At 63.8% G+C, this 13,658-nt stretch overlaps 1 protein-coding gene across 5 annotated transcripts in view; it reads left to right on the forward strand.

The window, feature by feature from the left end:
- ZMIZ1 (zinc finger MIZ-type containing 1) overlaps nt 1-13,658 on the forward strand; it is a 221,723-nt gene that overhangs the window by 124,930 nt on the left and 83,135 nt on the right. For all 5 annotated transcript variants that reach the window (XM_058299307.2, XM_058299305.2, XM_058299306.2 and 2 more), the window contains 2 exons: nt 1,301-1,414; nt 8,272-8,377. In XM_058299307.2, the coding sequence (XP_058155290.1) occupies nt 1,301-1,414; nt 8,272-8,377 (220 nt within the window). The remainder of the gene's footprint in view (nt 1-1,300; nt 1,415-8,271; nt 8,378-13,658) is intronic.

The raw sequence follows: 13,658 nt of genomic DNA on the forward strand, positions 1-13,658 counted from the left end.
CCCAGCCCTACCGGGAGCCCTGAGACAGACGGAAGGGGCCTGCCCAGACCCCAGTGCCCGCTTGGTGGTGGGGCACAGGGCACCTGAAACCCCAGGGGGCTTCGGGTAGGATGGCAGGGCTGGGCCTCCCGTGGGATGGCCGGGAGGAGCCAGGCCTCAGCCTTCCCGGGGCACTTGGGAGGCGAGGTCCAGGGCCCACGCCGCAGCGCTCCTCCTCAGGCACCCACCCCGCCCCGCCAGCACCCCGGGTCTACTTATTGGAGCAAGTGCCCGGCTCACACAGTGGCACAGGCACCCGCCACGTGTCCATACAGCCCCCGGAGGACCCACGGTCGAATGCTCCCTCCTCTGGGCTCAGAGCCACCCTCGTACTGCCTCCAGGCGCTGCGGGCCTGAGGGGGTGACGGTCAGGAGCCCCACCCCCAGGGCCCTGCCCCTAACCCGCTCCGTGACCCTGGGCAAGGGGTTCGAGGGCTGGCCACAGGGCCAGGCTCAGAGTGGCTGGGAAGACCCAAGTCCATGCTAAGGAGCGAAGGGGAGGCCTTGGGGGCCGCCCAGCCACACCCACAACCCCCCCGGCAGCCCTGTGGCCCGAAGCCGGCAGCAGAACCTGGGGGCAGGCACCCCACAACCCAGTCTTCATGGGCTCGGGGCTCCTGACCGTGGGAACCGGAGCTCGGCCAGCACGGCCAGTGGCCTGAGCCAAGCCGGGCGGGCCCAGGAAACCTGGGCCTGGAGACGTGGGGTGCTGAGCCACACGCCCGAGGCCCCGTGGTGGAGTAAGCTGGGTGCAGCGTGTGCCCACCCTTGCCTGCCCGGCTGAGCTTGACCTGAGGCCGTCTGTCTGCCCGCCCTGCCGCCCACCCAGTTAGGCAGGGGGCTATGGGAGAGCTTGCTCTGAAGCCAGACCTGGGGGGAGTCCAGGCTTTAGGGGCAAGGGCTCCTCATCAGGAAGGAATCTCCAGGGCCAGCCTGTCCTGGATCAGAGAGAGCCGGGCCCCAAACATGGGAGACAGGTGGCACCCCCAGAACTTTGCAGGCTTCCCCCACCCCGTTGCCAGCATCCGGGAAACACTTTAATATCGTTGCCCTTCTCTAGACCCTGGTTTCCCCGCCTGTGCTGTGGGGCGATCCCCTCCTGCCCGGGGTGGGGATGGGTGGAGATGCAGGGGGACGGGGGATGCGGGGGCTTGAGAACGCTCATTGCCCCTTTCTGGGCGCCTCCTGCCCCAGCCCCCTCCTGCCAGCCATGCCGGCCGGGCACCCGGAGCTTCAGCCGCCCCCTCTCTCTCTCCCACAGCACTTACAGAACCCTGCCAACTTCCACAATGCCGCCACAGAGCTGCTGGACTGGTGCGGGGACCCGCGGGCCTTCCAGCGGCCCTTCGAGCAGAGCCTGATGGGCTGTTTGACGGTGAGCCCGCGCCCGTCCCCCGCCTGCACTCCCAACCCCAGAAAGGCTGCTGGGGGCGAGCGGGCCCATCCGGGTGTCGGGAGGCTGCCCGATAACGGGGGGATGGGAGCTGGGGGAGACCATGCTGGGGGAGCGGCCCTCCCCTGTGTACCCCCAAACACTTCCAGATGTCCTCGGGGCGTCCCCACGCAGGAGGCAGGTCCCACACTTGACAAGAAAGGCACAGGGCCTGCTTCTGGGGGCGCCACGTCGGATGGGGAGGAAAGGGCAAAACAGACCCTTGAAGGGTGTCCCGCCATCCTGTGATCGGGGCTTTCTTTCATTCACGTAGGCCAACAGTGGTTGCGCTCATCCGTTCACCAACCTATTCGGGGAAGCGTTTGTTGCGCCCCCATTACCTCCATCCATCTATCCAAATCATCACTGATGGAACCCCATTTATCATGTACACTCCCCTCTGCTAAGTCCTAGAAAACCAGGGGTGAAGACTTTCCCAAGCCTGATTTCCTCTTTAGTGGGGAAGGCAGATGTGTGAAGAGATGACTGAAAACACTTGCCTACAAGCTGAAGGGGCACAGAGGGAGGAGTCATTCATGAATTCCTGGGAGGCGGGCGGGTCCCGGAAAACTGGGGCAATGGGCCACTGATACATCTGCCGGGGTTTGCCAAGCAGCCGAGGACAGCAGGAATGTTCCAGGCCCATGGGACAGCATGTGCAAAGGCCCAGGTGGACAGCGGAACCCCGAGGACTGGCAAGGGTCAGCCGGGCGGAGGCTGGGCCCGGAGCTGTGGCATGACCTGCCAGGCTAAGGCGCTCGCTGGCTGGCAGCAGGTGCAGGGAGCGCACGCTAGAGAGCGTCCCCAGCCGCGTGGCCTGCATCCGGTCAGGGGCGCCACCCCAGGGCTCAGCGAGGGGGGCCACGATGGCTGCCTGGAACAGTGGAAAGAAGGCCCAAGGGCTCCCTATTTCCTACAAAGCTGCAGGGAGGCAGAGGGCCCGGCCTGGACCTGGTCCCGAGTGAAAAGAACAGTGCCGGTAACACGGGCATCGTGACGAGGGGCCCCCTCCGTGTCTGACACTGCGTGTGGCACGCTAGAAATACACTGTCTCGACGCCAGGTTGGTCCTGCCGTCTCTCCGTTTGGAGGAAGAAACCGAGTCTTGATACAGCTGGCTTTCCAAGGTCACAGGGCCAGGTAGACATGAACGTGGGATTCAAGCCAGGGTCTGTCTGCTTCTAGAGGAGATGCTCCTGGCCATCAGAGGGGCGACTCCCAGGCCAGGCGGGGGCGCAGCCCAGACCTTCCCGGGGCCCTCCTCAGGGGCTGCCCAGCCCAGGCAGGCGGTCACCTGCACTGCCCAGTTCTCCTCCTCAGCCTGCTGGACGTTGCTCTCCCTCCCCCAACCCTTAATCCTCTTTGCGGGGATCCTGGTTCAGGCTAAGCCCCGTGGGCAGAGACAGATGTTGCCAGAGGCCCCCGCAGCCCTACCCCCGCTGCGGGGAAAGGAGGAGGTGGGATCCTGCCGGGTGACCAGGCAGGCTGCCGCCTGCTCCCGGCGCTGCCTCGAGCCTGGCCCTGCCCTGGATGGCGACTTGACGCGGAACCAGGCTTGGATGGGTAAATGGACATTTGACCAGTAACCGGCCTTGCCGGGCCCACCCGTCCAGCCACTCACTCTGTAAGCTTTCCTTGAGTCCAGCTGGGCCCGGGATGGCGCTCAGTGAACAAGGAGTGAAGAAGAGCTCACGTGGGAGCAGCCCTGTGGGGGGGGTGGAGGGAGGGACTGGGGAAAGCCCCCTGGGGGCCGGCCTCCAGCTGAGACCTGAGGGCAAGGAGTCAGCCACGGAGAGAAGCCCTCCAGGTGAGGGAACTGCAGGTGCAAAGGCCCTGAGGCTTGATTTGTTCAAGGAACAGAAGGCTCCTGAGAGGGAAGAGGGACAGGAAAGGAAAACAGAAACCCCACCAGCCAGGGCCTGCAGGCCCAATGCAGGAGAGTTTGGTTATCCGAAGAGTGCTGGGAAGCAGGAGAGTGATGGGACAGGAGCCCGGAAGGGGATGTGTCCATGGAGGGTGGGATGGGGGGATTATGGAGAGCTGCCTGGAGGAGGGGGCCCAGAGAGGGCCCTGGAGGACCTGAGGGACAGAGGGGAGGGGCTGGCTTCCCAGGCGGGCAAAACTAGATAAAGGCCCGGTGCCAGCTCTTCGGGACCTCCTCCCACACCCCAGCACCCCAGCTGGCGGCCTGCACTTGGCTGAAGGGCCTGCCCCGGCACCCCCGCCCCTCGGGCCTGCTTCTCTGGGCAGTGTCTTGTTAGATTCTCATGAAAACACTGGAGGTGGTCAGGGGAGGAATTGTCACCCCCCTTACAGACCAGGCAGCCAAGAGAGGGGGAGTGGCCTGCCCCGTCCCAGGCTGGTTCCACTGAGCCCCGGGAGCGCCTGGGTCCTGAGCCCGTCTCCCCTCCCCCAGCCCTGCCCCAGGGGACAGGATGGGGGGGAGCTGTTGGAGAGGCTGCCGACCACCCTCAGGTTACCACGCCCGCAGGGGGCGCCCTCTGCCAGCAAATCCCAAAATCCTCTGGGGCCAGCCTACTTTGGGGGCTATGAATTAAAAGCCACTTAGCCTCGGGCAGTGAACAGAAACAATTTGGCCACACCGGCCAATCAGGCACAAAGTGAGAGACCCTGAGGTGAGGCGGCTCTCGGCCGCTGGCAGGGCCCTGCCCCTCTCTGTCCCCTTATGGCTCCCTGACTCCAGGGTGCACAAGGACGGGAGCTCCAGGGCTCCCCAGGGCCATCGCTCGGGGCCACAGTTTCCTCCCCAGAACGGCGTCCTCCCCTGAGCTGGAAGCTCCCGCCTCACCCTTGCTTCAGCGGTAGCGCGGGTCCTTCCCTCGGGTACCCCCTCGAAAGAGGGCCCTTCTGCCTCTTGCCCTCGCTTCTGCCCCTGGGGCACCTTAAAAAGAAGGCAACGCAGCAAGGAGAGGGGAGAGGGCTCAGAGGGGAGGGGAGAGAGGGAAGCAGAGGCCAGTCAGCACGTCCGCGAGGGGCCGCCGACAGCCTCGGAGCACACCCCGCTCCCGCCACGGGTGCACAGTCGCCCCCAGCACTGCTGAGCGCCAGCTGTGTGCCTCCTCCCAGCCCAGCGTCCCTGCAAGGAGGGCACTTTGTACGCCCCCCACAGATGTGGCCCAGAGAGGTCAAGTCCCTTGGGTGGCACAGCTCCTAAGCGGCGGCAGATCCCCGTCTCCCGCCTGGCCCCGAAGCAGCAGCAGCAGTAGGTGCCTTGCCGCCAGGCCCACCCAGGCTGAGTGTGCGGGGAGAGTGAAAGGAGGGCTCCGGCCTGCGGAGGCAGAACCGGGACAGCTGGCGGAGGCAGGGCCCGTCACTCGCCAGTCCTGGAAGTGGGGGCTGCGCCGGCCCCTTCCCAGGCGAGGCATCCCAGGTTCAGGGCAGTGAAGAGCCTCACCTGGGGATGGCAGGTGCGGCCGGGGCCACGGCCGGAGCACAGGCCCAGCTCCTCCAGCTGCGCTCACCGCCTCCGAGCATGCCGGCGCCTGGAGGCAGCCTGGGGTCCAGCCGCTGCCCCACGCGGGCGTCCCCCCGCAGCTTCCGCGGCTGCGCCAGCGGGAGGCTCCCGTTTTTCACACTCCTGGTTGGACCGAGGGAACTCGCCTCAAGACCTCAAGCCAGCCCCCTGGCCTCCTTGCGCTTGGCTTTCCCGCTGGGGCCTGAGGGCCTGGACTCCCCGCTGCCTGCCCACCCAGGCCTGAGGGCAGCCTTGGGAGCACTGCCTGAGCAGGGCCGAGCCAGGGGGGCGAGCAGCCAGGAGAGGGCAGCAGCGCCGCAGCCGCGGCCCGCCGGCCTTCGTGGGGAGGGGGCTGCCCCCTGCAGAGCTTCACAAAGCACGCCACGCCCACTGGGGGTGGAGCAGGCCCCCTTGCCAGCACAGCGGGCTGCTCCCCACTGTCAGGCAGATCCCACCTCACAGCACCTCCCAGGGGGTCCTCAGGCCCGGTAAGAGGAAGCCCGGAGAGGGGAGGGGAAAGGGAGCAGCACAAGCACCCCTCGAGAGTTGCAGGGTCCAGCTTTGCCCTCTCTGCCTCGCCAGTGCTGTGTGACCTGGAGCAAGGCCCTGCCCTCTCTGGGCTTCTGCTTCCCAACATCAGTGGAAGGAGGCTGTTGGAGCAAATGGCTCCCTGGCCCTAGCGCTCTGACCACTGGGGCCCCGGGGTGACTAGGCAGACAAGACCCTGCTCCCTGCAACGCTGCAGCCTGGGTCCGCCTGCGAGACAGCCGGTGCTAGGCTGCCCGGGCACCAGGCCTGTCTTGCTCAATTAGCTAGTTTTTGTGTTTTTTTCAAACCTGAGCAACAGGATTAGCCAGTATTCCTCAAACAGAAGAACCTTTGCCTTCCTGCCCTCAACCAGGGCCTGAGGGTTCTCCCGGGAGGGTGGGAGCTCCACCCATAACCCTCTGCGGTCTGAGGAGAGGTCCCTTCATGGGAAGAGCCCGGACTTCCCAGCCAGCCTGTCTGAGATCAAATCCTGGCTGTGTCCCTGGCGAGTGTACACTGCTTCCCATCCTCAGTGTCCTCGTCCTTAAACAAAACATGCCTGCCTCGCGGAGCCGAGCAGAAAGCACTGACTCAGCCCCCGGCGCGGGCGCCACACGCTCATCCCGCTGTGCGCCTCTTCGCCTCCCACCAGCTGCACCTGATGCACCATCCAAACAGACCTCTCCTCCGCTGCCACTCGCTTGTGTCTACCCCCGGCCTTCCCGCCAAGGGGGGAGAGCCCCACGTCAGCACTGAGCTGCGGCAGCCCCTCCAGCCCCCAGTCCTCCTTGCTCTCCAGAGAGGCTCTCTGCAGGCTTTAAATGTCCAGCAGCACGTAGAGAGTTACGGGCCTTGGTTTTTCTACTTGGCCGGTGAGACTAACCACGACGATGCCTCCACTCTGGGTGACCAAGAGATTCTGGAACATGGGGGGTGGGGGTCTCATGAGGACTGTGTTTGAGGGGCAGCTACATCCCCTGGGAAAGGGGCCTGGGAGAAGGGCAGGCTTCTGTGCAGCAGAGGCTGAGCACACACCCTACCCAGGAAGGCCTGTTCCCTCCCAGCCTGGCTCTGACATTACTTTGCCCTGGGAGTTCCCAGCACATTCAGGCCCCAGTTCCAGCAGGCTCTGCTGGTCCTAGGAAGGGGGGAGTCCGTTGCCCCTCCCTGGTCTGCTGTGTGACACTCCCTGGGCCTCAAGTGTCCACGTTTTCTTTCTTTTTCTTTTAATGATTTATTTTATTTGTTTCTCACACACACACACCCTGTTGTCTGCTCTCTCTGTGTCTGTTGTGTGCTCTCTGTGTCTTCCTGTCTTCTTTACAGGAGGCACTGGGAACTGAACCCAGGACCTCCCATGTAGGAGGGAGGTACCCAATTTCTTGAGCCACCTCTGCTCCCTGCTTGTTGTGTTTCATTGTGTCTCCTCGCTGTGTCATCTCATTGCATCATCTTGTTGCGTAAGCTTGTCTTCTTTAGGGGGCATCGGGAACCAAACCTGGGACCCGGTGTGGTAGGTGGGCACCCAACCTCTTGAGCCACATCCACTTCCCCGTATTTTATTAAATGAGGGTGTTGGCCCAGATCAGTGCTCTTCCCATTCTGTTTAGACCCAGGGCCCTTGTAATGAAGCCCTAAAAATAGAAAGCAGATAACAGCAACTATTTTGATAGATACAGGGCCCCCTGGGGCAGGTGTTCTGGAAGGACTGATGACCGTGTAAGCCGCCCCTTTCTAAAAAGGATGAGCCCGCTACATCTGGGAGCGCTTCCTTTCCCAGTGAGCCATAGCCGCCCCAGCTGCTCTCTGAAATGACTCCATTTTCCAAAGTCCTTCCTCCTTAATAAGGAAACCTAATTTTGCTGCTGTTAACGAGGAAGGCGGGAGGGAGCAGCTCAGGAGCCATGAGGCTCGGGGAATTGGAAGCCAAATGGGCCTGCAGAGCCTTTCCTGGCCCCCCGGAGCTCCTGGTCCCACTGTGCCCCCAGGAGGCTACCGTTCCCTCACCACCGCCCCCTGCTGGCCCCTGCTTGGAGAGTCAACAGGAGATGAGCGGGGCCTTCCTCCCACACTCTCAGGGAGTCTTCCTCTGCCCCTCCCTTCTAGGCAGTGGATCCAGGCCTTGAGCTGACCGTGACAGTCCTGCAGTGTCTGGGCTGGGACGGGAGTGGCCGCAGGGCGCTGGCCGTGGAGCTCAGCCCGAGGCTAGCCCATCTGGCCCGTGGCGGCCTTCCCCGTCCATTGGGTGCTCCGAGCCAAAGTTCCCTGGGAAGCCGTACGTTCTGGATCATGCCCTTGCAGATTCTGCCCCCGGAGGTCTGAGACTCTGCGTCTATAACAGGCTTGGGGACTGTTCTGGGAGCGGTGACGAGGAGCCAGGGCAGTGGATGCAGGGGCTTGGGGAGGGGTAGGCAAGGGCGGGGGCTTGGGAGATTGCAGAGGCCCTGGCCTGGGGCCATGGGAAAGGTGGTGGTACGGCATTCCCAGGCGACTTCTAGAACATGGCGGAATCAGAGCCCTTGAGAGCAGCAGGGCCTGCGGCTCTGGACTCAGGCCCCCACCAGACCTGAAGCTCCTGGAAGGGTGGAGACCCGCTCCCAGCGGCTGGCCCGGGGGTAGCTGGTTCCCACTTCTCGCTGCCTGACTGATGAGGCAGTTGGATCCAGCTTGGCCCGGTCCCGGGGGCTGCCTTAGCCCGCCGCCCTCCCCTGCCTCACCTGTGGAAGGGGCACACCCACCCACCTGCTGGGCTCTGAGGCCTTCCCGGGCCGCGCCTCACCTGCCCCCCTCCCCTTCAGGTGGTCAGTCGGGTGGCAGCCCAGCAAGGCTTCGACCTGGACCTCGGCTACAGGCTGCTGGCCGTGTGCGCCGCGAACCGGGACAAGTTCACCCCGAAGTCTGCCGGTAGGTGTCCGTGGGGGGCTGCACGGTGCCATCGGGAGGTGGGGAGGGCAGCCCGGCTGTGAACTGGGGCGGGCTCGGTGCGTCCAGGCGTGGTGTGAGCCTCCAGGGAGCCGCTGCGGGCCCACCAGGCTCTGGAGCCCTGGGTGGGGAGGGAGCCTCAGGGCACACAAGCCCTCATCCAGGACTGCTCCCAGGGAATGTCCGGGCCCATCGCGCACGCCTCAGGCGTCGTCTCATTGAATCACCCCGGCGGCCCAGTGGCGAGGGCACCGTGTTTGTCCCCATTTTACAGATGAAGAAACTGAGGCTCAGAGAAGCAGAGGAGATTCCTCAAGGTCACACAGCTGGAAAGCGGCAGTGCTGGCACTCGAGCCCAGGCCTGTACTCCAGAGCCAGCATTCTTAACCCTTTCACTCTGCTTTCTTCAGTTATTGAAAAGTGTTTTATTTAAAATGAAGCACAAAACTAAAAATAAAAATGGCCCCACGCATGCAGGGTCCCTCACAGCCCGCTCTGCACAGTAGTCTCTGTCGCAACTTTGCCGTTGCGTGGGCCTCCTGTCCACGCAAGCAGGGGCCACCGAAGGCGCACCGTGCACGTGTGGACTGAGAGCACGTAGAAGATAGAGTTGTGCCTTTGCCACCATCATCATGACCTTCGTCATCTGCGCGCTCTGAACCAGCAGGCCTGGGACAGTCCGGTCCTGTCGCTCACTAGTGTGTGGTCTCTGAGCCTCAGTTTATCTCCTGGGGAAAACAGTAGTGATAGAGACCTACCTTGCAGGTGTTACTATAAATTTTAGAAATGCGTAAAGTGCCCATCGCGGGGCCTGGATGTCGTTACCATTCTCTATCGGGTCAGAGAAAGTCATTGAAGAAGAAAAGAAACATCAGCTGTTTCCTCTTGACAACAATAAAACAGGTTTTCCTGAATTCGTCCATCAGCGCTTAGGAGTGTGTCTCGAAGCAGCCTAAGTGAAAATGTGTAAAGGCCATCTCTCACGGTGTCGCCGTAAATCCATTCGGCCCGCAGTCTGTGGCACGTGGGCTTACGCTGCCTGGTCTGTGCGTTTTCGGACCGTGCGTCTGGACGGCGGGTGACTTGGACAGGGGCTGGAAGGTATCGTTAGGCAGGGGCGTCTCTGAGGTCCATGCCACGATGGCGTTTTGGGCTTGCATTGAACTGTTTGCCAGAAAACGGTCTTGTGATCACCATTCCTGATGGCTTCTGCAGTTTTAATAATTTAAATGAATACGCTTTTGATAAAGTGAAAATTGCTACGGAGCGGTGCATGCATAGAGTATGCTTTAGCGAACGCCTGCTCTGAGCAGGACTGGCCAGGCTGGGGTTACAACGAGGAGCAACCCAGACATGCTCCCACCTCCAGAAGCTCAGTCGAGAACAGGGGGTGGCAACCTTTTTCTGTAAAGGGCCAGGCGGCCAATATTTTAGGCCTGCCAGGCCACGCAAAAGCAGCCACTGACAATACACAAATGAATGAGCCGGGCTGGGTCCCAGTAAAACCTCACACACAAAACCAGGCAATGGGCTGACCTCTGAGCTAGAGGAAATGTCCATAGCCCTGTGTGTGTAGAGTCAGGGAGGCTCTGAGAATGTGAAGGGGGCCCAAAGAGTCTGGGGGGAGGGTCCCCTAAGACCCAAGGGATGACGAGAGTTGAATAGCTGAAGAAAAGAGGGAGAGCGTCCCAGGTAAATGAGCCTGTGCAAAGGCCCTGCGGTGCAAGAGCTTAAGGCAGCTTTCGAGCAGAACTGAAAGACCAGCGCTGGTTCCAGGGCCCAGAGGCTGGGGGAGCATGACATGGGATTAGGCTACCATGGCCTGCCCTGAAGGCTGTGGCTTTGTCCTAAGACTAAAGGTAATTTTGCGAAGATCTCTCTGGCTACAGATGAAAAACAGGTTCCAGGGAGGGCAGCAGGGAAGCAGGGGTCAGCTGGCAGACCAGCCTGGAAGTCAGGGTGAGGGCAAGGGTGGTGGAAGGCGTGGAGGAGTGGAGAGAAGTGGATGAGGCCAGGGGATATTTAGGAGGCAAATCCAGGGCAGGAGGCATACCAGAGAGGTAGGGGGGAAATGTGCTGCCCCCAGAGCCCAGCTGCCCCCAGTAGAGGACAGGCTCAGGGCCCTGGAAGCCCCTCCCTCAGTGGTCTCTGACCCTCCAACCAGACTCTCGTAAGCCCCTTCCCACGCTTGGGGGTTCACCTGTATTGTGCTCCAGTGCCAGCTTGGTGAGCCGGGGGATATTGCCTACATGCTGCAGATGAGGAAATGGGCGCTCAGAGAGGTTCTGCAGTTTGCCTGAGGTCACACAGCTCATTTTAGAGCCCAGTGGCCTCTGAGGCCCAGCTCTGCCCATTCCATCACAGCTAACTGTCCAGGGCTAGGCAGGGACCTGGCCCAAAGTCTGGGAAGCCCCTCCATTGGGAGAGCCCTCCCCGTTTGCTCGAACCTTTCCAGCAGGGCCCAGCCCTCCTTGGAATGGCAAGTCGGTCGTCGCTTTTCCTCCTAAAACAAGGCATCTGTTCCTTCTCCCTGTACCAGCACCATCACCACCCCCAGTTGTGCATAGCCCTTTCCAGTTTCTAGAACCCTTGACCGTGCATCGTGTCTCTGAAGTCACATGACACTCCCCAGGTCCTTTGGGTGGTCTCTGGTGCACCCCCTGAGCTGAGGCACTGAGGCACCCAGGCCCAGCCTTGAATGCCCGTGTCGGAAGTCAGGCTCTGTCAGCCCTGACAAGCACAGCTCCCCCCCTTTCCCCAGCCGCCCCCATAACCTTCGGGATGCCAGCCATCCCCGGCTCGGCCTGTCTCCTGGGAAAGCAGGGCAAGGGGAGCTGGCTGCGGCTGTTCCTCGTAGTTGCCCCAGCCTGCCCGGGCTGGGGGTGGGCCAGGGAGCAGAGCTGTGACGCCAGGCGCCGAGACCGGCCACTCTCCGGCTGCCCGCTCTTGGCCGTGCTGGCCGCCTCTCCAGCCGGGACCTGGGACCTCTGTGGAATGGGGGACTGCACGCCCACCTCCCCACGCCCGTGAGGGGTCGGTGAGATCCCATAAGCACGGGAGCCCAGGCCTGACACCACAGGGCTTCAAGGAAAGGCAGCGCCCAGCCCTGCCGCTCCGCTTCTGTCCGTCCCCTACACGGCTCCCTGCCCCTCCCGGGGCCTCTCTGCCCAGCCAGGCTGCTTCCCACGGTCAGGGTGGTGCGGCCCGCAGGGCCTCCGCCCCGAGCGCAGCCGCGAGGGCCCCGCGGCCCCGGGGGAGCTCGGCGGAGGGCGTCAGGGCTGCGCTGCCGGCAGCCCTCGCCCGGCCAGGCCCCCGCGGCTCCAGCAGCTCTGCCTCAGCCCCAGAGCCAGCCCGGCTGCCCTCCAGCCCCTGGGCTCCTTCGGTCAGTCTGGGCGCCCGCGCTGACTCGCCCCTGCAATGCTTTCCGCTCCCCTCCTCTCCCTCTCCTTTTCGCTTGGAGAGCCCCCGCTGCGCCTGCCTCTCTGTCCCTGTCCGCCCCATCTCTAGTCCCTGGGGCTTCGCTGGTCTTTCTGGGCGTCTGGCTCAGCCTTCCTGCGTGTGTGCTGGGGGGAGGAGGCGGCTGCGCTGCGGCTGTGGGAGTAGCTGTGTGCGCTGGTGTGTGCGCGCGTCGGCGCGGGCTGTGTGCTGGTGTGTGCGCCGGTGGCTCTCGCGCTCCCCCTCCACCTCCCCTGTCTGTCTCTCTTGTCAGCCGGCCAAGCTGGGGCCAGGCGCGGGGCTGGCGGGATGAGGTCATGCCGCCGGGAGAGGGGCTTTGTCGGCGGGGAGGGGGGCAGGCTGGGGGCGCGCGCGCCCGGGGGCTCGGAAGCGGAGCAGCGCTCAGGCCCGGGGCAGCGCCGTGCGGGGCGTGCGCTGCCTGTGGGCGGGAGAGCGCGGAGCGGGAGGCAGGCCAGCGCGGCAGCCAGCCGCCGAGGAGACGCTCCACGTGGGCCCCTCGCCTACCCAGCCCCCAGCTCTTTGTTCTGCTGCAGCCTTTAGCCTCTGCTCGCACGCGGGAGCGCGCGCGCACGCGGAGCGCGGGACCGGCCGCACCCCCCCACTGCCGCGGGACAGAAGGACACCTGCGAAGCCCCCTGACCCCTCCCCTGCCCTCCCAGCCGCCCCGCCTGGGCCTCCAGGCCTTGGCAGGCAGTGCTGAAGCGGCTGCCGGCTGCATGGGCGCCTGGCACCCGGCCGTCACCACGTCCCGGGCCCCCCAGAGCCCTCCGCGTGCCTTAGCTGCTGTGCATGCTCTTGGAGCGACTCTGTGCCTCCTAGGCTGACCCCAAGAGCAGCCCCCGCAGCGTATTATGATAATAGGCTCGGGAACGTCAGCACCCAGGGCCAGGGGTCCAGAGAAAGAGAGGGCCTACCCAGGCAGGGCAGGGCCTGCGGGGCCTCCACGTCCAACTCCTGGGCGAGGGGGTGGCCAGACAGTGCTGTGGGCAGGCCCCGACGGCGAGAGAACAGCCCGTATGGGAGAGGCGTGGGCGTCTGGAGCCGGGCGTGGGTCTCGGCAGGGGCGGGGCTGGGGGATGAGCAGGGCAGGGCTGTCCACCAGAGAGCACAGATGGGCCCTCGTCGCCCGCGGGATGTGGAGGTCAGCTTCTCGCGGTTTCTCAAGGTGCAGGTTAGCTGCCCACAGGAGCTCTTTGGGCCACTGCAAGGTCGAACCAAAACCCTGGCTCCTTCTGGATGGGCGCCTCGGGCCCGCTTTCCCGCAGGGCTGGCCGGGCCGCGGGCAGACCCTGGGACGAGTGAGGCCAGCCCCCCCACCTCCGATCCCACCCTCGCATCCCGACACAGCAGCCCAAGTCCCAGCCGAGTCCCGGAAGAGGAGTGGAAACCCACTTGTTTTGAGCCGACCACCGTCTGCTTGGTCTGGTTTTGCCAAAGCCACGGGTGATGTCAGCTGACGACGGGAGTGGTCAAGACAGGCCTGGGGCTCCCAGGCCACTCAGGGGCTGAGGAATCGGGGACGGGCTGAGGCCTCTGCCTGGCCATCCCGGTTCTGTGGCCTGTGGTCCAGGGAGGAAGAGCTTGGTGAGGCTGGTCCTTCCTGGGAAACATCAATCCCAGGTGCTTCTAGAACCTTCTCCAGCAGCCCCAGGGCTCAGAGAAAGGGCCCTCACTCGGACCCTGGGGTGAATGCCCCACCCCTAGAGGGTTGGAGTGTCACACAAGGCATTCGAGACTAGCCAGGCCATTTCCCAGTTCTTCTACCCAGGACTTCTTAAGCCAGGGCAGGGCAGGTCATAAATCATCT

The sequence above is a fragment of the Dasypus novemcinctus genome, chromosome 6 (genome assembly GCF_030445035.2).
Source record: "Dasypus novemcinctus isolate mDasNov1 chromosome 6, mDasNov1.1.hap2, whole genome shotgun sequence".
In the NCBI taxonomy this organism is placed as follows: Eukaryota; Metazoa; Chordata; class Mammalia; order Cingulata; family Dasypodidae; genus Dasypus; species Dasypus novemcinctus.